Genomic DNA, 25,292 nt, shown 5'->3' with positions numbered 1-25,292 from the left:
CAGCCCTGATGATCCACCAGGACAAACTCAGCAGTGTGTGAGGAAGAGGAGGAGGAAGAGCCAGCAGCAGCTGACAGATGGAGAGAATAGACAGACTGTTCCCTGTTTGTGAAGGACTGCTAGAAAAGTTTAACAGAACTGCCTAATAAGAATCAGTCTTATTAGGTAATGTTCAAATAATGTGATCATCCCAGTGTTTCCAGTGTGAGAGAAAGTACTCAGAGTACTCAGGGCCTTCAAGTTACACACCATGAAAGGCAGCAACAAGTTTAATGTTCAGAAACCTAAAGTCTGTATCAGCAGCAGGATGGAGCTAAAATAAATGTTGGTTTCAGTTCTATGAAGCTTTGAGTATTTTGGATCAGTAGCTGCTGTGTTTGTTGCATCATATTGCTGTAACTGTTTATATGCTTTATATATTCTGAGCTAAGTTGATCTATAGTGTTACATCATATTCTATAAGGATGTTATGTGTTTGTAGACTTTCTGCCCAGTTTGACCCATTTAGCAGACGTCAGCCTGTTTAAGGCTCTGATATCTATTCTGTGTGACTTACAGCAGTTATGACATGGTCTGATTTTCTCACCCAATAAAGGAATATTTCATATATCAGTCGACTCTTCATTCTATCAGACACAGTTATCACAGCTCGTACATTTGCTTTTACACATGTATGTAAGCATTGAGCCACATTTAGTACCAACATATTAAAAGAATAATATTTGTCTCTTATGTATAACACATCTGTATATGCACTGTCACAGATACTTGACAGGAAACATAAATAACTGCGACTTGAATCTTTGACCCAGAGTTCAAGCTCACTGCTGTAATATATCCTGTAAAATATCTCTCATAATAATCTGACAATAAATATAATATTGTCCATATTATATTTACATTACCAAAGTGAGATGATTTTAGTCTCATGAACAACATCAGCTGTTCTGCGCGTACTCTGAAGCGTGCGGTCGCTAAATTGGGACACAGGCACTGAAGCCGTCACACTGAAGCATTCTGGGAGTTTCGTGAATGTGGAAATAAGCACAACAGCTGTTATACCTGAGAACATAAAACGCAGCAAACTAAGTTATTGATAACGCTGCTGATTACATCACCGGCCTCTGAGGCAAGGACGCCCGCTGCCTCACCTGCCCTTGTTTCACAGGTGGGAGGGACTAAGACGCCAGGAGTCGAGGACGGGCACTTGAGTGTGGCGCCACCTCCAGGCTGTAAGCTCCACTGCTGACAAAGACACAGACGCTTCTTCAGAGTGAGATTTGATTTATGTTCTTTCATTGAAAATTAACAATTTTAAATAAAGTTACTTTAACATTTCATTAATCAAACAAAGAAAAAAACGGAGGTGATGATGTGTAACTGTGATTTAAACGCTCGAGCAACATTTGAACAGTTTGTCACGTCGGCTCGGTCTGGTTTTCCTCGCTCGCCTCAAATCCCTGAGACTGAAGTCAGAGCCGAGCTGAAAAACTGCAAACCAAACAGTAATACAGATGTAGTCAACATCCACAGATCAGTCCTGTGTGAAATATTAAGAACATACAGTGACGTGTGTCACGGTCGCACTCATAGTTTAACTGATTTACATCAACAACAGTAGAATTAAGGATTGAGGCATAATTTAAGGAAAGCACCTGGTTACAGCTTCATTGCAGAAGCACACAGTTCATCAACGAGCACCACAGTAACAAAGGACCTCAGCCTTTAGGTCGTCACAATTTTATTGGAGGTAGAGTCTAAACACACCTGAGCACACAGCTGAGCACACACTGGGTTCCCGGCCTGTGTTTGAGTTTGAAATGCATGACTTCATAGTTTTTAAAAAAGGAGTAAAAAAGGTGATAAATAAAGAGCTGACATGTCCTCAGCTCTGCTGATGCCAGAGTGTCTGACACAGGTAACCTTAGACGCAGGTGTCAGATTCCTGCTCCCAGACACTGTTCAAGTGTCGCTGAATTTATTCAGCAACTTTCTTTTGCTCTGATTTATGTTTAAGTAAAAAAAAATAATCTGTTTTTCTCCTGGAAACAAGAAACATGATTAAAAATAGTTTTTCTAATTATCCTTCGCCACCAGGGGGCAGCGTGCTGACACTTTCAGTACTTCCTTTCAGCCCGTCCTCATGGCCTTTTTCACTCAATAAAGCTTACGCTTACTCACTGCACCATCTTGTGGTATGAAGTGGTATTACCTGAAAGTACACCTGGAATTAATTGAACCCAAATTTTAAAATGAATGAACCTGCAGAGGGCTCATTTGAACTGTATTAAAAGGTTTAAATTAGTTTGAAAAACATTGTTGTGCTGCTGAATCTCTCCAGCAGTGAAAGGTTCATCCATCAGCGTCGTCCTCAGGTGAGAAACCGCAGATACCTGCGCACAGACTGACACGTCAGCACTGTGTCGCTGATCAAATGACCACATCTGAACGGTAGCACCTCCTCCTAACTCGACAGCTGCTGCTCTGCAGGGGCACTGGAGGACTGTGAGGAGGGGGAGGAGGAGGTGGTGGCAGCTGTGGTTAGAGGAGATAAGTCCTCACAGGTGAAGTAGTCCTTCAGGGGGGCCAAGAGGTGACGGACGACGGGGACACACCACGCCTTCCCGAGCACCTTCTGCCGCTGCTGCCGGTTCATGTCCCGCACATCGGTGTAATGTTTAGGGAACCCGAAGACTCTGCAGGGAGGAAGGAGGACACCTTTAATAATCCACCCATCTAACAGGACAACACTGCTCGTGGCTCAGATAAAAACTCAGTGGATCCACAGAAATCAGCCCACAGGCTGTTAGAGACGAGTGGACGAGAGACGTTACAACCCTTCAGCCTGCTACCTTTCCAGCTCCGTGATCCACAGTTTGTCCTCTTTGCCGTTGTAGAGGACGGGAAGCTTGTTGACATTTTTTCCTTGTTTCAGGGAGTTCGCATTGGTGGTGATCGTCCTCACCTTACACATCTGGAACACAAGCATGAGAAGATCATGTGGCCGAGCAGCTGTGGACGGATCACAGCGAGGAGAAGATTCAGTCACTCACCGTGGCCTTTCTGCCCAGCTCCAAGCACTCCTGCAGGTCCAGCTTGTCGCTCTGGGTGGCTACGATGGGCCTGCGGGTGAAAAATAAAACTTTATTTAAAGCGCTTATCCGGCAACGCATTTGAACTTTTTTCCCCTTTTGGCCTTGGAGAATCTCAGTACCGTATTTTCACGACCATAAGGCGCACTTAAAAGTCTTAGATTTTCTTCAAAAAGTGCAGCGCGCCCTATAGCGCAGTGCGCCCTGTGTGTTGTAAGGAGGACGTAGTAGAGAACACCATGAGAACGTTAAAGGGTGAAGTGTGGGCGTTGATCGTATATACCGGACAATGGCACATACCTGTATAAAAGAACAGGTATGTGCATTATGCAGGACATCGTTGTTTTAACAACCCTGAAAATGGCAAAGAGACACGCTTACGAAGCACAGTTTAAACTGAAGGCCATCAGCTACGCGGAGGAACATGGAAATCGAGCAGCGGCGAGAGAATTTAAGATTAACGAATCGATGGTTCGCAAATGGAGGAAGCTGGAAAACAAGTTCGGCAGGTCAAGAAAACGCAGCTGAGTTTCCGCAGACATAAGGCGAGGTGGCCCGAGTTGGAGGAAAGACTCGAGCGGTGGATCATCGAGCAAAGAGCGAGCGGGAGAAGCGTTTCGACGGTCACCATTCGGCTAAAAGCAGTTTCACTAGCTGAAGAGATGAACATTGAACATTTCCGAGGAGGTCCGTCTTGGTGCTTTCGTTTTATGAAACGGTGCCATTTTTCCATCCGGACCAGGACTACGGTAGCGCAGCAACTTCCAGCGGATTATAAGGAAAAGCTGGCCATCTTCCGCTCCTACTGCAGCAAACACATCGCCGACAAAAACATCCAGCCACATCACAAACATGGACGAGGTCCCGCTCACTTTTGACATCCCGGTGAGTCACACTGTGGAGAAGAAGGGGACCAGCACGGTAGCGATACGCACAACGGGGTATGAAAAGTCTTCTGTCACTGTTGTGCTTGGCTGCCATGCTAATGGACAGAAACTGCCGCCTATGGTGATTTTTAAGCGAAAGACTTTGCCTAAAGAGAAGTTTCCAGCAGGAATCATCATTAAGGCAAATGAAAAGGGCTGGATGGATGAGGAAATGATGAAAGAGTGGCTGAGGGAGGTGTATGTAAGGAGACCAGGTGGTTTTTTCCACGCAGTTTCACTAAGAGTGGAAGGCAGCGCCGGGCGAGTTACGCCACAATTTGCCAATGGATTGTAGATGCTTGGGCTAACATGTCTGCTGGCACTGTTGTTCGAGCTTTCGCAAAAGCCGGCATCGTTTCCGAGGAGCCGCACGGCACGGAAAGTGACTCTGACAGTGAAGAAAGTGAACCTGGCATGTTTGATGGAGATTTAGCGCAGCTGTTCAGACACAGAGGATGAGGACTTCCATGGGTTTGATTGATGATAAAAATGTGAGTACCAAACTTTGTTTTGCTCCTGCTTTATTTTTAAATACGCACACTTGTATGCTTGTGTGTTGTTGATGATGACGATTACCGGCAATAGAAATGTGAGTAAGGTACCAAATTCAGGTTTGCTCCCGCTTTATTTTTAAATACGCATACGGTACTTGTATGCGCCCTATGATCCAGTGCGCCTTATGTGTGTGTTAAATACAGTAAGGGCACACATAACTGAGACTGCGCCTTTTAGCACAGTGCGTCTTATGGTCGTGAAAATACGGTATTTGCTCTTATTTTGAAAGTTTCGTTGCTGCTAACCGCCACAGCCCTTCCTGTCTGCTTGGGTCGCTGTGGCCGTCCCAGAGCCGGCGTCGCTCGCAAAAGACAAACTTTTCCATCGGAAAACTTTTGTCTTCCTGGAATGAGGAAACGTGCACTCACAGAGCTCACCGGGCGTTTCCCTCTAACGATCTTTGCTTCAGATTTAATCACAGCGATTCATTAAAAGCTGCCGTCCTCTGCAGCTCCAGCTCAGCACAAACCCCACGATTCATGGAGGCCGCACTTCCAAAGAGGAAACTCCACGAAAACATGAAATATCCGACTAATATTAAAAAGATGCTAAAGCTCACGTACCTCCTCATTCCCGGGATGTTTCCCCAGAAGTAGCGAGCTCTGCGGGCCGGAGTTACGTGCATGGCGTCCACCATCACCGGGTTACACTGACGGGAAAACAAGACACAGTTTACACCTCGTCAGTTTAACTAAAGAAGCACACAGGAAGAGGAAGAGCAGAGGGTTATGGATCCAAACGGAAGTGAGTGCGTGCAGACCTCCAGGAAGCGGCAGATGCTGATTTTGTTGCAGGTGTTCATGGCGACCGTGTTCTCGTACAGCCAGAAGAACGGCCGCGGGTCGTCCTCTTTGGGCTTCAGCCACTGAAGGATGCGGTAGTAATCAAAGAAAAGCCTCCCGGTGCCCTCTGCAGGAGGGAAGTGACACAGGAACACCAACAATAACCTTTAGACCACTGACACCTGTGTGACCGGACGAGCTGCAGAAACCTACCGTAGAGGCCTTTCCTTAACGGGTTGACGATGGAGAGGTCGTTACAGGGGCTGCCGCCGATGAGCAGGTCAAAAGGTCCCCACTGCTCGAGCTGGAGGAGCAAAGAAGACGTGGTGAGAAAAGGGGGCGGGGCTTCACCGCAGCACTTTCTATATTCTGACCCGTCAAACACACTCAGTCAAATCTTCTGTCTCAGCTCAGAAAAACAAACTGGAGACGCCCTCTCAGTCTGTCCGCCACGTTGGTCTCCTGCTCGCACGGATACGTACCGCTGTGGAGACGCCAAAATAAAACAGAGCGCGTCCTCATTTGTGGAAAGAGGAATTACGAAGGACATACGCGTTCCTGAGTGATGTGCCGCACGTCTCCGATGTGGACGATCTTCCCGTCGTGGTTGACGGTGGCAACGGCGACCGAATCCTCGCAAACCTCAGAGGCGACGTATTTGTCTATTTTGATGCCCAGGACCTTGAGCACGTAGAAACCTGTCGGGACGCGGAGAAAAGAAGGGGCTGTGTGGAAAAGCAGGAGCGTATGGCCGTTTCACAGGAGCAGAAGGGCAGGTAAAGCTCACCTGTGCCGATGCCGTCGAACAGCGACAGGACTCTGACGGGTCGGCGGAGGTTTGCAGGGATGGACGGGTAGACGCGGTGAGGCTCCTGCAACAAGAAAAACAGCATCACACAAGAGCCGGCGTGATTTCTGACGAGACGACAGGAAGTCACACCTGACGCACAACACGGGGTGCTCCGATGTAAAAAAGTGTAAGTGAGTGGATCTGATGCCGACACCAACATTTTATTTCTAATTTCTATTTATCTTGAAGAGAATTAAAGTAAATGCGTCACCAACATAGTTTAAACCTCTACACAAACACACATAAAACCACAGAAGCACAGAACTCCTGACCCTGCTGCCACTGATGACTGCAGTTCACCACGTGGCCACAGGGGTCACTAGCTGTGACAGAGGGCTGCAAGGAGCTGTGTGCCGCTGCTGGCACGTCCTCTCATTTTAGTGTTCAAGTAGAAAACAAAGCTGTTTTGTTTTTTTATTCCAAAACTGCAGACATGAGCACGTTTCCCTCTGAACTCACTGAACTACCAAATAGCCCGTCCTCTGTCCTGCATTTTGTTCATATGTAAAACACAAACGCACACTTTAGTGTTCACGTGAGTTTGTGACGCTAACACAGCCGATCCCTCAGCATGTTTGTGCTCATGTTGCCTTCATATTCAATCATTTTTGAAGATTTTAATATTGCACAACAAACAAATCGTCCCTAACAGAAACGTCACCTCAAGGGACAGACGGCGTTATATTTCTACGGGCTGCGAGTTCGGCCCGCTGCGCTAAGCAAGCATTACTTTGACAACTGTCGGGAATAAAAATGAACTTTCTGCCACGATATGGACGAAAGAATCTGCTGTGCGAGTACCTGAGAAAACCTTTGTGTGGGAGCTACAGTTACAAAAAGGGTTACGCAACACTCTTACTTTGCAGGTTCCCTTCACACAACTAAAAGAAAGTCATGAGTAAAACTGCTTGTAGGTCTTGTAGCTTATTTGTGAGAATCAGAGTCTAACCCAGCGTATGCAATAATGTGGATATTTAAAGATGCCTGCAAATTTACACTTATGGATAATTTGCAGGGGGCAAGAAGGTCCTGAGTTCAGTTCCTCCATCGGGGTCTTTCTGGGTGGAGTTCGCATGTTCTCCCCGTGTTTGTGTGGGTTCTCTCCAGCTTCCTCCCACAGTCCACAGACATGCAGTTAGTTGGGATAGGTGGAAACACTAAATCACACCGTAGGTTGTCTGTGTGCCCTGCCACAGACAGGAGGCGTGTCCAGGGTGTACCCCGCCTCCTGCCTTAAGACAGCTGGGATAGCCTGCAGCGCACGCCGCAACCCTGAGAAGGTTACGTGGAAGCAAATGGACGGATAATTTTTTTAGTAACGCTGTTAGTCTCCAAGCAACTGCAATGATCAGATACCCTGGGGGAGTTTAAGTCCATGTTAAAGGAAGTTCTTTTGTTTTCAATGTCGCTCTTAATTTGATGTGTTGTCAGATTTTCACGTGTTCGTACAGGATATTTTATTTGTTTTAATGTTATATACTTATGTGCTACATGTATTTGACTTTTGTTGCCATGGTGGCAGGAAATTAGATCTCAATGAGATTTTACCTGGATAATTGAATAAAGGACTAATAGAATCAGCACCTTTGAGGGCTTCCTGCACACAGATCTTTACCAAGGCTGGTTTTCCACTCACAAACTCCATGCCGCTGTCATTGGTGAAAAACTCCTGCACGCGGATGCTCCAGTCCTCTCTGGGGATCAGCGCTCTGTGGGGTCTGTGAGCCTGACACAGGTAGCAGATCCACGGGTCCTCCAGCTTCAGCGAATCAAACGTTCCCGGCCCGACGAGGATGTTCAGACAGTCCTCGCAGTAAGACCTGAGGACGGAGAACAGAGGTTAAGAACGGAGAACGTGCTGGCACATGCGGCCGAAACACTGAAAGAAGCTGAGAACCTGCAGCAGCCATCGTTGCCACACAGCAGGACGTCCATCCCGTAGCAGCAGATGGTGCAGTAGGACTGATATCCATCGCCGTCGTAACGATATAAGGTTTCTGTGAAGTTATCCTGCAGGCACACAGACACCATCACAGCCAGCTGCTCAGGAGGAGCTTGGACGTTTCGAACAACACACAGAAACAAAGGAAAACATCTGCTCAGTTCTTTAAAAGCTCTGCAGGATTCCTGTTTCTGCGTTAGGTCTACGCTGCAACCCGACACCACAAACTGCAGCAGCGTCCATGCAGCTTTAAACTGCACGTGCTGATGGATGCACGGGTCCTTCCTCACGACTATCAGGGAGTCGAGCACCAAGCCTGAGAGCAGCTCCTCACCTTACACTTCAGGCACAGGCCGCCTTTAAACAGAGGGTGGAAGATCTCAATGTTGTCCGTCCCACAGCACAGACAGTACCCTGCAAACAGCACACGATCAAACACACGAGCGTATACACGCAAAGATTCCAGGCATGCAGCGCTGCACACTCACCCTCGATGTCCAGCTTCATGTCCACGATCGTGCTGATGATCGTCTCTGAAAGGAGCAGTGAGAGAGAGTGAGCCACGTTCACACCTGCTCAGGTGAGAGCTGACAGCGGAGGCTAACAGCTGCATCGCTAACAGCCGCCGAGCGTTACCTCTGTGCTTCTGGTCGGGCTGTGCGTAGGAGGCGGTCGGCTTGTTGACCTTGTTGTGGAGTTTGGTGTAGATCTTCTTCTTGCTCGGCATCCAATCAGACGACACGTCATCGTTCAGCTCGCCTCGCTTCTTATGAGCCTTCCTTCCTCTCCATCCCGTCTTACTCTTCCCCTTTCCTCGCCACTCCTCCTCCTCCTCCTCCTCCTCTTCCTCCTCCTCCTCTTCCTCCTTCTTCCCCTGTCTCCCCATCTTTGACCCTCCTCCTCGAGCTTCCTTCTCCTTCTGTGCTTTGGGGCCGTGCTCCGCAGGATGACCTTCCTTTTTGTTTGCCGTTGCTGGCTTTGAGGCCTTCCTGATGGAGCTGCAGGACAGCCTCTTCAGGCACACCTCCACATCTTTCAGGTTGATGCTGGAGGAGTCAGGAGAAGAGGAGGCTTTATGGGGGAGCTTCTTCATCACCCTCGACCACCAGTCTGCAGAGGGAAATCAAACATGTGATCAAAATACATCATAAATAAGACGGAGCACGTCAAGTCTGTCCTACTCTGAGCTCCTCCTGTACGACCCCTGACCCCGCCTCCACGACTGACACAGAAACAGGCGTTCACAGGTGAGCCACACCGTGACTCCGACTCAGTCAGGCAGGTAGTATCAATGTTCTTACCGTTCTTTGGAGCGTTGGGCTGAAATCCTTCAGGCCCCGACGGCTGGAAGCCTCCCAACGCCCAGTCCAACATCTGCTTCAGCAGCTCCTCTCTGCCCTTTGGAGGAGGAGCGAACTGCTTCTTACAGCGCCGAGCCGCCTCCTGGTGCAGAGGAAGGAGGACGTGTCACATACGAGCACACAGACTTTAGTTTAGCAAAACATATTTAAAAGAACATAGTAAGAACTCAGAATAATCTCAGGTTCCGTGAAGTTTTGACCTGTTCTTTACAAAACGAGTCCAGGACTCTTCAACTCCAGTATTTCTCCTGTTTGAACAAACACACCTGCAGGGACAGGTACACGGCCTCCTGGTAGGTGTTCAGGATGTTGAAGGAGTCGGCACAAAAGTTCTGGGTGAACGCAGCGAAAGGTTTGAGATCCTGCAAACTGACCTGGGATCAGAGAGAAGGAAAACATCCATCCACCGCGGGCCGATCGGCACAGGAGAAAAGCACAAATACAGATTTTACTAATAATTTAAAGCAGAAGACAAAGAAACGACCGTCTGATCACGTCTGCAGAGGAAAGGACTCAAACTCAGGGCATGCACGCACAAACGCACACACACAACCCCGTTCAGCTATCTTAGTGAGGACCTTCATTGACATAATGCTTTCTCGAGCCGCTTATCAAACCTGACCATAGCCTAACTGTACCCCTGACACTAAAACCACATTTTGAGCCTCAAAAAGGCTTCAAACTTGTGACGACCGTGTGTGTGTGTGTGTGTGTGTGTGTGTGTGTGTGTGTGTGTGTGTGTGTGTGTGTCCCCTCACAAGTATAGTAGAATGCAGATTTTGGTCCTCACAAAGATAGCTAGACAGGAACACACACACACCCCTCATATTTGACAGGAGGGGCTCTCTAACAGCAAATCATTTCTCTTCTTAATCAAACATAATGAGTCTAACGTGACTGAGAAAACTCAGGAGAGAGAGAGAGAGGAGGTGAAGCGGGACGTCAGGTGACTGTGTGTCAACAGCTGTGATTGGATGTCCCGAGAGGACGAGCGAGGGACTCAAATGAGTATAGAAAGGGGCCCAGGAAGCTCCAGGTTGGTACTTCCACTGTGATTGGCTCTGGGGGCACCAGAGGAGATGCTGACACTGAACTCTGGTTGGATCTATGACCAGCTTTGTTCTGCTTGAATTTACAGTATCAATTCAGCAGGATTTGTCTCCCTGTTTCTTTATCAGAGGAGGACCGTCGGACGTCTTCATCAGTCAAGCTCTGCCCTGCGCTCTGGGTACGACTCACTGGATCAGAGCCTGGACTAAACAGAGAGCTGATCCACACTTCCTGGTTCCACAGGTCGACAGCATGGTGCGACTCACCTGTGAGGACGTCTTTTGTCCGTACCACTCCACCAGCGTCTTCCCTGGCGGTGGAGTTTCTCCTGTGCACGGCAGGACGACGGCCGGCCACAGCGCCGAGCTCCCAGCGTAACCCCAGACCAGCTCCCCCTTCAGGACAAAACACACACAGATGTGTTCACGCGAAACACTGTAAGTTTCTGTTGCCATAGCGACCAATGTGTGAGCAGGTGATTTCACAGTAAGCTAAACTGAGTCGACACCAGCAAACACACTTTGCCATCGCTGCCTTCAACAAACGCACGCCGAGTTTCACATTTTTGTACAAGACGCTGCAAAATAAGAAACTGCCACGGTGTGAAAGCGCTGAAACTTTCTGATGTCCTTAAACGCATCGTTTCATGTGACCGCCGCCTCCAAACTCAGCTTTCTGTTATTTGTTACCAACAAACTCAAACTGTCCCTGATTGAGAAGAAAAGTTTGGTGCTTGGCTGTTCAGCTGAAATGTTGTGCAGATGCGTCACACGACGGCTGCAGTGACACATCACTCATGAACACAGTAAACACAGACAGTGCTGCTAGTTAGCAGCTGGTGTGAAATGCCTTACAGGTGATTGTTCCCGCGCCGATGCTACTCGGGTCGGCGTGGCTGCCGAATCCTCGTCATCGCTGCTCATGACAAAATCAGACTTGGCCTGACGATTTCTGTGACCTGCAAACGAGACGAGAAGCGGCTGAAGCAGCTCAGCGAACAAATACAAACAGAAACGGCCCTTTCTTATTGCACCGGTGTGACATTTCTTACTGCGCAGCTGCCTCAGTCTGTCAGCCCGACACATTCTGGAAGCTTCTGTAACATCCACCACATCTGGATAAAAACAGGACACGCAGTCACTGATTAACATCAACGAGGCGTCACATCAACTTCGTGTCAGAGCTGCAAACTCCGGCGTCAGTCCTACCGGAGGAGTTTTCTGTGTCGCCCGACTCCTCCGTGCTGCTGTATTCCCTGGAACGCACAGGTGGTCTGGATTTGGTCCAGTCGCTGTCCTCCGATGAGCTCAGTTTGTCCACTTCCTGTTTCCTCTCATTATCGTGAGCTGTCTGGTGACGGACGGGTATCTTCCTCCTGCGGTTGTTGGGTCTTCTCGCCCACATCCCCGGTTCAGGCAAAGCTTTGGAGGCTTCTCGGCTGTCAGGAAAAGTCTTGGGGATGTTCGACACCTTGGGATTAAAGCAAAGACAGAAAAAAGGGAAATTATTTATCCCTTCCCACCTGGGTCGTGTGGGCCACTCACATGGCTTTGACCTCTCACCTTAGCAAACACCTGGGTCCGGTGCAGCGAGCTCGGCAGGGCCAGGAGGGTCAAAATGAGCCTGCGCAGCGTCGAGCCGGGGCTGACTTCGCTCACCATCTGCAAACAGACACGCGTCGTCTCGGCTCACGCACAGAGCTTTTATCCATGTATTTACTGCAGTAACCAGACGTGTGGACGTTCAGGCCACGCTGGTGCTCTCACCTTTGCCCAGGAAGTAGCTTCTCCACTTCTCGTCGCGTGAGTCAAACTGAGGTAGTCGTCCTGAAGTTGATCGGCTTCTGAAGAGGCGGGGTCACACAGACGCAGCTCTACCGCCATCTCTGACAGCACGCTGCTGGATAGCTTATTCTGAGGACAGGATGTTGCATTGCAGAGTCATTAGCAGCAGGTACAGACGGCATCTTATGAACACAGCGTAACAAAGTGACCTTTAAAGTGCACAAATCCTGCAGCCTGACAGCAGCTCACAGGAGCAGCCAGGACCGTGTGTGGGTCAGAGCATCTGGCTAATCTACCTACAGCACACATGTACTGGAAGCTCTCTCTCTTTGGGGAGCTGGCGCCCTGGTTATCGTCGCCGCCCTCAGGTCTAAACGTCATTTGAATCGACTACTCAGGAAATCAGAGACAAATACCATGTGCAGAATAATTTGGTGTATATCAAAGCAGCTTTGATTTCACACACTCGAAGGTGATTCATGATAAAGTAAAATGCAGATTTGAGGAGGGAATCCGACTAGGAGCCAGGAAAATCCTGCTGCAGCCGCTTTTCTTAGACTACAAGTCGGCCGGGAATCAAACCAGCGACCTTCAGTGTACCAGCCCTGCTCTGCCTCCAGCAGCACACAAACAAAGGCGTCTTACGCTGACTCTGTGAGGGTCTTTCTGGACGAGGGTGATGTTCCTCAGCGCCGAGTCTCCGAGCTGCTCGGGAACGCTCTCGACCACGCTCCGCAGCGCCGCCTGGTAAAACACCCGCGCGTCCTTCATGAAGTCGGCCCTGTCCTCGTCGTCCAGATCCACGGCCGGGGTGGCCCGCAGGAGGTTTTTGACTCGAGCGCCCACTTTCACCTCGGCTGCGGGCAGCAGCTTCGCCTCGCTGCTGAGCAGCTTCACGTCTCGCCTCCTGAGAAAGTCGTCGAGGGCGGCCGGCTGCAGGACCCTCGCCGCGTACGAGTGAAGCAGCACGAGCGTGAGCTGCAGCTCCACTCCGACATTCGCAGAGCCATACTGCTGCAGCTCCTGGAGCGCCCGGAGCGGCTCCAGCGCGTAGGCGAGGAACAGGAAGTGTAGCTCAACTTTCGGATCGGTCAGCCGGACGGTGATTCGCTGGGTGCTGATGCGCTCGGCGTCCACGGCCAGCGCCTCAAGTTTAAAATACTCCACCAAATCCGTCCAGCAGCCCGCCATCTTCTGCACGGCGTGGATGAAGAACAAGCACTGCGAGGAGACGGGGCGGGACAGGTTGTGGTGCTCCACGTCCGCAAACAGCTCCTTCAGGCTGTCGTTGATGGAGGCGCAGGTGGAGTAGTGACGGTGGATGTCTTTCACCAGGTCGACCACGTGACTGAAGGATGTGAGGAGTCCGGCCTGGCACGCTCGTCCCGCCATCCCAGGAAGGCCGCAGAGCGATACCAAGCTGGGGCTGAAAAGCCGGAGCTGGGCTTCAAACCTCCGGCTCACCTGTGGGGGCGGAGCATCACAGTAAAACACAGCCAGGTTGGAGAGAGGAAGGCCAGCCTCCGTCAGCGCCTTCATCAGAAGGTCTGGATCTGACTCCGGGGCTCCGACTGCCGAATCCACGCTGAGCTGCACCGCGAGCAGCGCCCTCACCACGCTCGCACCCGAGCAGCCGTCGAAGTAGCCAATCAGGACGATGCTCGTCCTCCGGCCCCCGCCCAGCTCCACCCCGACGTGCAGGTACAGGCAGTACGGTGTGCTGCGGAGCGCGTTGATGATTTGGCCGGTCGGCGTCAGGTCCACGTCATCGCGGCAGTACTGTTTACTGAATCGCAGCAAAACATCGCCCTCGTCCACCAAGGAGTCTGTTGACTCCGCCTCCTTCACCTGCTCAGGCGGAACACACTCGTCTACGTTTGTTACCGACTCCATCGTCAGGTCCACCACGTCGTCCTCGTCGTCGGAGATCAGCGAGATTACATCATTTGCTTTTTCTTGCTCTATGGTTTTACTGTTCGTCGTCACGGTGACGGCGAGTTTCTGATTCGGCAGAAGAAATGCACCACCTGCGGGGGGGGGGGGGGGGGGGGGGGGGGGAGAGCGTTAGGCGACAGCTTTGAAGTGAAGGTTCACATATTAAACTTCTGGCTTTAAAACGAGCAGCGAAACATTAAAGCTTCAACGTTTCCGGTCGTGCTGACGATCTTTACCGTTTGTTAGCGTTTCTGACCCACTTTTATAAACTATTACATAAAAGATATTAAATAAATGAAATAGCCTGTGGCAAATGTTTTAGTGTTGTCTGGTCACTATACATACTCTATGCAAAGTATAAAAAATGATATTTTCACAAACAAACTTCTTGTAGTTTTGCGACATGGTGCTGCTTTACGTGCACCCGGATATGCGTCATGCTTTACGGCAAAGATGTGCGGATCGATCCTGAAATATCGATTCCTCCGATATCAGTCATTTATGTTCTAGAATCGATTCTCACATTAAAATATCGATATTTTAGTAATTTAGGGAAAATTTGTAGTTTATCATTAACACAGTGGAAAGAAACTATAACATTCGGATCGTCTACACTGGAAGGAACTACTTCCTCTTCCGCCTTTCATAGTCATGTGCGAAATACGGCTGCATAACTGTGTGGCAGCCCCTGGCGTGCGCACTCACAACAACGGCTGAGCGTAAATGGAGTCATGTGTGGACGTGTTTTACCTCCACAAACAGCCAAGACGCAGTTTGCGATGTGGCAAGACAGTGAGGTTTCGTGGCAGCTCCACTGACCTCATCAAACACCTCAGAATAAATCATATCACAGAATATGACGAGCTTATGTTGAGGCGAACTGAAGAGGAGGAGAGGGACAGGTGCTGCTAGGGCGAGACAGACGTCTGTGGCAGAGTCCTTTAGTGCTGAACATGCTCAAATGGCAGGTTTTTTATAAGTATACAAGTTATACAAGTAATCTGATGTCCTGTAATCATTATGAAGCTATATTATTACAATTACATAATACAATGATATATTGTATTATGTAATACAATGAAACATCAAGTTTTTGTATCGGTATCGGATCAGTATCGTCGATACCACCCTGAATTTTACTTGGTATGAGATCGGAAAGGAAATCAGTGGTAAATGGCCTGGATTCGAATACACTACATCCAGTCATTCACACACTGGTGATGGCAGCTACATTGCAGCCACAGCCACCCTGGGGCGCACTGACAGAGGCGAGGCTGCCGGACACTGGCGCCACCGGGCCCTCTGACCACCACCAGTAGGCAACGGGTGAAGTGTCTTGCCCAAGGACACAACGACCGAGACTGTCCAAGCCGGGGCTCGAACCAGCAACCTTCCGATTACAAGACGAACTCCCAACTCTTGAGCCACGATCGCCCCTGGTATCGCACATCACTGCTTTACGGTAACTCAAAAACGATGGACGCTTGACAGGTTGCAGCTTCATGCCCGGACATGCACCAGGCAGAGACGGCTGCACAGGCAGCCCAAGAAGAAGCACTTTTGCCAAAACGGGGTACGTCTGTGATTTGGTTACTTGTTGGGTTCAACAGCACCAACACGGAGCAGAAGACGCCCATTTGTAAGCTATGCTATAAAACTATTCCCGCGCCCGATGGCAACACAACAAATCTCTTGTATCACCTACAGAAGGCCCACGAAGAAGAATCCAGAGAATCCGAGCTAAACCAAGCTGTGGAACGACGGGAGCAAGTTGGGAAAGAAAAACTATACCAGCTGAAGATGCAGCAGCCTTTCACACGAGGCCCGTATGAGAAAACGTCCCAGCGCCATAAACAAATCACAGGCGCCGTCTCGCGTTGCATTTGTAAAGGCATGGCCCTGTTTATGTAGTTGAGAAGGACGGCTTTCGTGACCTCGTCAAAGTCCTTGATCCGAGGTACGTTATGCCCGGTCGTAAGCACTTCAGTAAAGTCGAGTTGCCTCGCTTATACGAAGCATGGCGGCCAAAGTAGAGCGGGATGTTTGCAGTGTCGTGCATTAAGCCTTGGCTGCTGACCTGTGGACGAGCAGAGATACGCAGCCCTGCATGAGCGTAACCATCCGCTTCATTAACGAAGACGCCGCGCTCGCTGTTGACAGACTGCGGACTTCCCACATGACCACACTGGAGTCATGTTAGCCCAAGGTATGAGTCTGCCGTCGCTACGTATTTACCGTGCATAAAGTACATTATGTGCGTATATACGTGCACGTAGTACTAGTATACATACACACATTAGTTTTACTAGCATATATGATATGCATGTTAGTAAAACAAATATTTTGGGCAGAAAACCTTGAAACTGTTGTGCACTTTAAAAAGTTCATTTTAAATGTATGATTTTGAAAATAAAGAAGGCCACAGCTGTTTTCCTTTGATGCGTTTATATTGCTGCACTAAAATGCACGTTTCTCATTTGTGACAGTTCCTTTAAACCTTCAAAATAAAGTTGGAGAAAAGTGAGCAATGACATCTGTCACACTTTTCAGAGAATAAGTGGAAACATTGCGGTATATCGTGATATATATCGTTATCGTGATATAAAATAATTCACATCGTGATAAATATCTTTTCAATATCGCCCAGCACTAGTTCCCAGCATCGGTTTCCCTGAAAACACGCTGTGTGACACCTGTGCGAGACACACCTAGGTCAGCAGGAACCAGGCTCTGTCCTCCTCTAGCTTCCAAGGCGTTGTACTCCCTGCCATCATTGTTCTCGTCGAAGAAGATCTTGAACCACTGGAGGAAGGTCAGAGCCACGGCCGAGTTCCTCTTCATCAGCGACTCGATGGGGATGTGCTAGGCAGAGCAACAGAGGATCTTTAGGTGCGTGTTTCTATCAAAGAACGAGCGCCAAGTCATCCTGCTGTTTCTAACACAGGTGTGCAGCGAGCACTCGCTTTAATGTCGGGACCTGAAAGCGCTGCAACACTCACTCTGATCACTCCGGCCTTCCTGAAAGCAGCCTGCAGCAAGGTGAAGTTGTGCAGAGAGTGCATGATGGTGTCGCACTGGAACTGGACCCTGGAGAGGTCCAAGGAGCCGGGAAACAGCCAGTCCATCAGCTGGCAATAAGCCGCACCTGGATACAAACAGAGCAGGAAGTATTACACATCATTTATATTATTAACACGGCTTTATCTTTACACTGGTCAAACTGGCTTTTCCTCGTTGCCTGTCATATATGTCCTGTTCCTGTTGCAGGGACACATGACCTGAGTTTCTAATGATGAGCCCAGTGCAGGGTCAGGGAAACCCTGTAAGCCACACACTCGGGCAGCACAGGTTTTTCCTTTGCTCTCCTTCCTGCTCTGTGTAAATAGTCTTATTTATGGTTTTCTTTTCACAACATGCACCACGAGGCACACCTGCTCAGTAAGAAATGATAGCAAGAAAGCTGGGCCACCGTCCACAAACACAGTAGTCCTTTTTAAGAAATGAGTCCTCGTCAGAGGGACAGCTCAGAGTCAGAGGCTGACACGGTTTCAGCATGTGCAGAGGACGGAGGCTGAAGATGAAGCCGCCAAGCAGGAGGAAAAGAGGAAGACCTCAGGGGAGGTTCATGGATGTAGAAAAGGAGGACAGGCAGAGGGTTGGTATGACAGAGGAGGTGGAGGCAGATCCTCCACTGTGGAGACCCCTAAAGGGAGCAGCCGAAAGAAAAGAATCCAAGGAAAGGAGGAAAGAATAGGAGTGATGTGCGAGTGCCTGTTGGTTTCTGTTAGCCAACCACAGATGGGCTCAGGAGGACGGAGAACTCCACGTGAGAAGTAAGGCGGAGGCTGTTAGCAATGTACCAGCATCAGCCATGCCTGTTAAAACACACCCACCTGTGCATGCCTGCTCCACCTTGGTGAAGCTCGTCTGTAAGGTTTCGTTTAGCCACGCCAGCAGCTCGTAGCGATTATACAAAAACGTCCCGTTCAGGGTCACATGCACCGCCATCTCCGAAAGGCACCTGCACACACATCACAATGTTTTTAAAATCATACATCAATGCTGCAGCCCTGCACAGACTGGCGACCTGGCCAGGCTCTACCCCGCCTTTAGCCCCATGATAGGCTCCGGCTGGAGGGATGATACATGAGGCAAAACAAATATTACTGAGGCATGCATTACACAAGAGCCTGATGAAGTCAGAGTGACATTTACACACGTAAGAACACTCATGCAGTAATATTTTCCTGTAAGCGCCCCGAAACGAGCCCACGTGTTTGCACAAATGTCTGTCCAGAAGGTTTACTAACAGTTTGAAAGAGCCCGATCTCCCTCTGCAGACCTCCGTCACAGCGTCACGGACACCGGGGTCACACAGTGCTGCTTCAGGGGCTGACCTCTTCCTCTGTAACGACTTCTTCGTGAAAGCGTTGCATTTAGGGTCCCATTAAAATGTCGTTTACTTCACATTCAATCTATAGAATGGAAACGAACGAAATGAACACGAGCGCATTCTAGGCGAAGTTGGAATTCCCGAGTTTCCAGCCGGAATCTTCAACTGTAACCTCCCCTCAAGTCTAATTTACAACTCGGCGTAGCCCTGCCCACCCCGAGTTAACGATCACGGCTGCGTTTACGTGCAAAAACAAAAACACTTCGTTGTATTGCTAAAGACGCAATCTTGCGACAGACAAAACCTTAACACCGGGACGCACGCATCGGAAATTCCAAAGTTACCGGAACGCAGCACACATTCACAGTGGCCTCTACACCAATCAGAGCAGAGCGGGGGTTATTCTAGCCAATAGAATCAATGGAAGCGGCACCGATGCGCTCTTAAATTTGTTTCCGGAAACTAACACGTGGGGCTGCCGTCGGAATAAAAACAATCTGATCTCAGGTCAGCTGGAGTCATGGTTGCATGTGTGATAAAGTGCGGCTAACAATACAATAGCAACTACAGCATTTAACGGCAATAACACCGCTACCGTTTAGAAATTGTCTCGGAGTTTAAGCGGTCACTCGGTGGTCAGCTACTTTTGTTCACACCCCCACTTTCATTCAGCTGACTTTTACTCTGAGTTCTCAAAAAGATGATTCTGTTCATCTGGACGTTTTCAGTGGGAAAAACGTTTCGCCACACATTCAAGTGCCAGATAGTTTCCCACCTTATAAACAGCACTTTTGCACAATGCCTTAAACTAGCCCACTGAACGAACAATGGCTGTGAGGTCAGCTACATGATCATCATTTACTCAGAGACCTTAATAACACAGCGAGATATCCACATTAGCTCGCGACGCTGACTTACAACATCAGTACAAGTTTACGGCAAAGTCACAAACGGCCTGTGCGCTCCCGACGGTTTATTCTAGAAGAAATGTACAGTTTTCGTTTAAAATCATGGTGAAACCTTTAGCGAATTCATGCAACAGGCTGCTAACAAACATGGTGGACTTACCTTCTCTGCTCAGCTCGCTCTGACCGATTCAAATACCAAAGAAGTCAGCCTCGACGACCCCCAAAACCCACCCAGCCCTCTGCCGCGGAAAAAAAGCGGGTGTTTGACCTAGTCACTCAATTTAAAAACAGCCAGAAGTGTGAATAAAATAAAGGCCCACGCCCTTTAACACCACAGGGGTCGAAATTTAACTTTAAATACCAGCTAGCCAAACTCTTTGGTTATGTTAATGTCGCTGTTACTGAAACATCCGGTTCTACAGCTGCTAGCTGCAGTTAGCTTTAGCTCCTAGCGTCACACTAGGCGACATCGGAGTTAGCAGATTTTCCGGTTGGCTGTTCCGACAGCGCTGCTCCACGAAAAAATAGCTTTTATTTAAGCTAACCGTTTACACTATTTAAGACAGAGTAGTACAGTTGTAGAGCTCTACGGAGAAACCCCAACAATCAGTACTTTGGCGACAGTGGGAAGAAAAACCTTTAACAGGAAGAAACCTCCAGCAGAGCCAGACTCAGGAAGGGAGGAAAAAAGACATGCTGTGGATGAGAGCCAGAGAGTGATTAATAATTCATAATTAAATGCACAGTGGTGTGTAAACACATAGTATGTTATTTTATCTTATTCTATTCTAGTGTATTTCTTCATTTTTGCTGTTTGTAACTTTGTACTGTCCAATTTCTGCTGTGACCCAACAAATTTCCCACGTGTAGGAGTAATAAAGGTTTATCTTATCTTAAAAGGGGTGAGAGAAGGATAAATACTTAGTGCATCATGGGACTCAGCCTACACTTTTGCAGCATTGCTAAGGGAGGATTCAGTGTCACCTGATCCAGCCCTGACTACATGCTTTAGCCAAAAGGAAAGTTTGAAGAAAGGAAGGCAATAAAAGAAAAGGATAGGGAAGGAACAGGGAGAAGACAGGAGAAGGAAAGAGGAAAATACAATCAGTGGGTAGAGGAGAAAACAGGGAGCATGGGAAGAGTACAAGGAGTGAAATTAAAAAAGTGTGCGCTTCCTCTCAAGAGCATGGAATAATCCCCAGGCCACACTGCAAAGAAGAGTGAGTGGGAGCTAGCTCATAGTGGCTATGCCTCCCTGAGGCAGCAGAACAAGAACTGGCTCCTCTTACCAAGAGAGAGGTTCAACAGCATCACAAAATAATATTAAGGGCTTCTCACAAAAGGTTGGCTGAGTAGGATACTATTGGTTAAAAAATTTCACTAAGCACCACGCAAGGCGTGGCATACAAAACCATGAATTGCTCTCAGCTGCAAGGGCCGCACCACTGAACAAGCAGGTGGTCAGTCAGTGGTTTCCAGTTTATGACAACCTGCTCTGCACTCCCAGCCTCGAGGGCATGCCTTCCCATATGTATGGAACTGCGACGAGTCTGGTCCACAAAACCAGTACTCCTTAACCAAGGTGCTTGGAGTGATTGGCCAACCATGTCTGGAGGTCTGTGCAGGTGAGAAAGGTGAAACTACCACCTGCATGGCAGCCTTCAATGCAGAATGCATTTTCAGTCAAACTGTGATTATGTTTAAAGGGAAGTGGCTACGATGTGAGTGGCTCCAACAGTGCCCTGAGAATGTTACTGTTCAGGTCTCAGATAATGGCTGGATTAATGATGTCTTCCTAGAATGGGCTCAGTTGTTTGTTCAGTCATTACCTAAGGATGATGCCAGAGATCTAGATGGACTTGCAGACCCCAGACAGCACCAGCAATCAGATCCCAGACACCACCAGCACCAACAAGCAGACCCCAGACAGCACCAGCAATCAGATCCCAGACACCACCAGCACCAACAAGCAGACCCCAGACAGCACCAACAAGCAGACCCCAGACAACACCAGCACCAACAAGCAGACCCCAGACACCACCAGAACCAACAAGCAGACCCCAGACAACACCAGCACCAACAAGCAGACCCCAGACAACACCAGCACCAACAAGCAGACCCCAGACACCACCAGAACCAACAAGCAGACCCCAGACACCACCAGCAATCAGATCCCAGACACCACCAGCAATAGCAAGCAGACCCCACCAGACACCACCAGCTCCAGCACCAACATCCAGACCCTAAAATCCCTCAGCCCCATTCATCCCCCTGCAGCGGTATCTGAGGTGCCCTCAACCTTTACATTCTTGGATGGTTGGATCTGAAGAAATAACAGTCAACTTTGAATGTGTTCCTGAGATAGAGATGGTCTTTAACCTGTTCACACCAAAGGAAGAGCCATCAACCTGAACTTGTATTACATTCAGTGATCTGTGTGTCCAACCAAAACAACAGAGGACTGTCAGAAAGAGGGCCAAACCTCTGTCATTTGTCTTCACAAGCGATGGACACGTAGACTACGTTTCCACCAAGGCAGTGCAAACTAAAAAGATAGAAAAGACCAGAAGAAGCAAAGGTGCAAAGAAGGATGACGTGCCCTGCAAAGCATGTAAGGCAGTCTATGGAGACAAAAGTGACCCAAAGGCCAGTGGGGAGTGGATCAGCTGTGGGAACCGCAGCGCCTGGTTCCATGAGACGTGTGGAGAAGAAAGTGGCATCTATGCTGACGATGGATTCTTCTGTAAAGACTGTCTCTAAAATAGAACATACAGTTCTTATGAAAATGTTGTAATAATTAACTAATTCTAGTTATTTTTAATGCCAGTGTTTTTATTCATGAATTATTAAATCAACACTTGAATGTGTTCATATTTGTTAAAATGAGTTCAAATCAAAGCTGACTGATAAAGTGGCCCACTTTACCCTAAAACACTGCTCATCTCAAAAATGTTTCAAAAGCTATAGGACCTGAATAATTATAATTTATGAAATTAAATCAAGGTTTACATATTGAAAACAACTCATTAACAACAAAAACACAATTCAGTCTCACTTAGTGCTTATTTTGCAGTTTACCAAATTTGCCAAAAAATATGAAATTTGCCAAAAAGTGTCCCAGTTTAACTGATTTCACCCTGGAGATAGTGTCTGTCTCCCGAAACCAAACTGGAAGCTGGTTCCACAGAAGAGGGGCCTGAAAACTGAAGGCTCTGCCTCCCATTCTACTTTTAAATACTCTAGGAACAACAAGTAGGCCTGCAGAGCGAGAGCGAAGTGCTCTAATAGGGTGATATGGTACTACAAGGTCATTAAGATAAGATGGGGCCTGATTATTTAAGAGCTTGTATGTGAGGAGCAGGATTTTGAATTCTGGATTAAACAGGAAGCCAATGAAGGGAAGCCAAAACAGGAGAAATATATTGCAGAATTTTGGATCAAATAAAGTTTTTTTAGGGAATTTTATAATGATAATAATAGTAATCAGTTACAGTAGTCCAGCCTAGAGTAATCAAGTCATGAACTAGTTTTTCAGTGTCACTAATTGCTTCCTTGGCGCAGTAGTTAGTCTCAGATGGTCTCACCACCTCTGACTTCTGACCTCAGCTCGGTTTTTGCCCTCGCACCGTGACCAATTTTGGCGTGGAAGATGATGTCAGCGTTTCAACCACCTTTGGTTCCTTCAGGTTCTCAGAAGTTGTGGTTTTAGTGGACTACAGACGTCAATCTTGTCTTTTTGTGAGATAAATCACGATCTCTGTCTGTTCTGTGTTGAAATTAATAGCAATCTTGTCTGTGAGATATTTCATTCTTTGCCTGTTGTCTGAGTTACCTGGTTGTGCTCAGAGGACAACACATCTACTCTGATTGGAACAGTTTTCTGATGGGGCTCCACAGGGTTATGTGTTCGGACTGCTGAGTTATTATCACAGTGAGCAAAAGCAAAATAAAGTCTTAAAATTACACATAAAATTAACCAGCTTAAGATTTTTTTTTTCTAATGGCAACTAGATGAATATTTAAGTCACAGTGCTGCTTGCTGATCATCACCTCTCTTCCTAACCTAGCTCCAACAACTCTTTCCCAAATCTTCCCGGTGTGGCTCATCAGCTTTATCCCTCTGTAGTGACTACAGCTCGGCTCGGAGATTGTGTCAAACATCTCAGAAAGAAAGCCACTGCACTTCTTTAAGTTTAGCAAAGACGAAGCTTCTTCACTTCTGAGGTGAAACGACTTCACAAACCGTAAAGCAGTCCAGCCGCTTTGGTTCCACACTCCTCAGACCACCATGACCGGATGACTGCGAGCCTACAGACCTAAGCCTGGTCACAAAGCTCTCGCTCCTACACACCTGCCTCCACCTCTGCTCTAAGGTTATGTACGATTTGTAGCCAGTGGCCTGGCTGTGTGCTGCCGTCTGTGATTGGAAGAAGAGGCTTGAAAAGGAAGTTATGAACGGCTGTGTGAAAGTGAAAGAAACTAGAAACAGACGACGTGAGCGCCCTCTGCTGGAATCAAGTTAAACAGCAGCACAGACTCGCTGTGATTAACCAACGAAATTAGTTTAATCGGGATTTTAAAGAGTTTTAAAGAGTCTACTTAGCACAGCTGTACTCTTCCGTTTGTGTGAGGTTCACTGATATCGCTGCTGGGTGGGGGCAGAGACCCTGTTTACCTGTCGGAGCTGTGGCGCTGGCTTCCTGCCGGTGTGTGGTGGGCTTCCTGCTCGCTGGGTGTGTGCTGGTCCATATCTTCTATGAGGACCCCCGCTGTTTGTTTGCCGTGCTCTGCAGAGCTGCCGTCTCAGTTTGTCCCACTTTAACCTTTTTAAAGAACAACGCCCGACGTCCAAGGGCAGAGGGAGGGGGTGCAGGGCTGGAGTCCAGGTGAGGCTGAGGATGCCCCGGAGACAGGAGTGGTGGGAAAAGCTCGCCGGCCCTGTTTGATAAGCTGCGGTTCCCTGAATGATCCGGAGAGAACAGGCCGTGGTCTCCGGCAGGACTCGCTGACTCTGTCAGGTGTTTCCGGATTCTCCTTCCTACAGGTGAGCGCAACTGATGTGCGCAGTAGAATCATACTGTCCTGCTAACCCAGAAGCAGCTTCCTGTCATGTTTGATGTCCAGATAAGTGACTCCGAGTTTCCTGCGTTTATTTTACCGAGCCTCCGCCCCGCTGCTTCCCACTTGACCTCTTCCTCTTTTTGTCTCCTCCCAGTGGAAGCTGCTGTGGATGGTTTGGCCCCTGCTGAGGGGCGAGTCTAGGTGACTCCGTCTGAACACCAGGACGGTTTCATAACTCACCACGTCTCTTTAGCTTCTGCTGCGTTTGATCGATGATGTGTTTTCCCTGAACGACGCTCAAAGTTCCCCCTGATCGCTTCACTCTATCCCACCGTCAGTGTTCACACAGCCACGCACAACGCTGACGTGACATTTCAGGATAAGTAACCACTCGGCTGTGTCCTTCATATGTTAAACACGCAGTTACTCACCCGTTTAAAACGCGCGCACACACACACACACACACACACACACACACACCGAAGCCGACCCCTCATTCCTCAGCATTTTAGACTGAGTTATAAGTTCACGTTTTTAGTGTTGAGATAAATGAATGCAGACAACATTTAGATGACTCCGGGTTCTCTCGTATGTACTGAAACTCTGCTCAGTTTCAAATGAAATTTTAATGGACAGATGCAGATCGTTCTCCT

At 48.5% G+C, this 25,292-nt stretch overlaps 1 protein-coding gene across 4 annotated transcripts; it reads right to left on the bottom strand.

The window, feature by feature from the left end:
• Positions 1–1,279: 1,279 nt before the first annotated feature.
• Positions 1,280–25,026, bottom strand: LOC147305457 (uncharacterized). 4 transcript variants are annotated; one of them, XM_086276495.1, is made up of 26 exons: positions 24,254–25,026; positions 18,171–18,298; positions 17,277–17,422; positions 16,986–17,139; positions 12,988–14,369; positions 12,325–12,471; positions 12,121–12,219; positions 11,767–12,028; positions 11,610–11,672; positions 11,413–11,516; positions 10,825–10,953; positions 9,775–9,882; positions 9,449–9,590; positions 8,784–9,257; positions 8,636–8,680; positions 8,482–8,561; positions 8,103–8,215; positions 7,842–8,025; positions 6,143–6,227; positions 5,908–6,053; positions 5,569–5,659; positions 5,334–5,482; positions 5,137–5,222; positions 3,054–3,123; positions 2,853–2,974; positions 1,280–2,696 (listed from the first exon to the last, which is right to left on the bottom strand). In XM_086276495.1, the coding sequence occupies exons 1-26, from the start codon at positions 24,325–24,327 to the stop codon at positions 2,465–2,467; spliced, it is 4,815 nt and encodes a 1,604-aa protein (XP_086132621.1). In that variant the 5' UTR covers positions 24,328–25,026; the 3' UTR covers positions 1,280–2,464. The 4 variants fall into 4 exon arrangements, with proteins under 4 accessions (XP_086132621.1, XP_086132623.1, XP_086132622.1 ...); XM_086276497.1 differs by lacking the exon at positions 24,254–25,026 and adding an exon at positions 23,822–23,982; XM_086276496.1 differs by lacking the exon at positions 24,254–25,026 and adding an exon at positions 19,739–19,796.
• Positions 25,027–25,292: the final 266 nt, after the last annotated feature.

The sequence above is a fragment of the Aulonocara sp. 'chitande type north' Nkhata Bay genome, linkage group LG20 (assembly GCF_057382095.1).
Source record: "Aulonocara sp. 'chitande type north' Nkhata Bay isolate Kocher_YH1m ecotype deep benthic linkage group LG20, A_spYH_male_GT1.1, whole genome shotgun sequence".
In the NCBI taxonomy this organism is placed as follows: Eukaryota; Metazoa; Chordata; class Actinopteri; order Cichliformes; family Cichlidae; genus Aulonocara; species Aulonocara sp. 'chitande type north' Nkhata Bay.
Note: the sequence above shows the minus strand (reverse complement) of the source record. Positions and strands in the feature narration are given on the sequence as shown.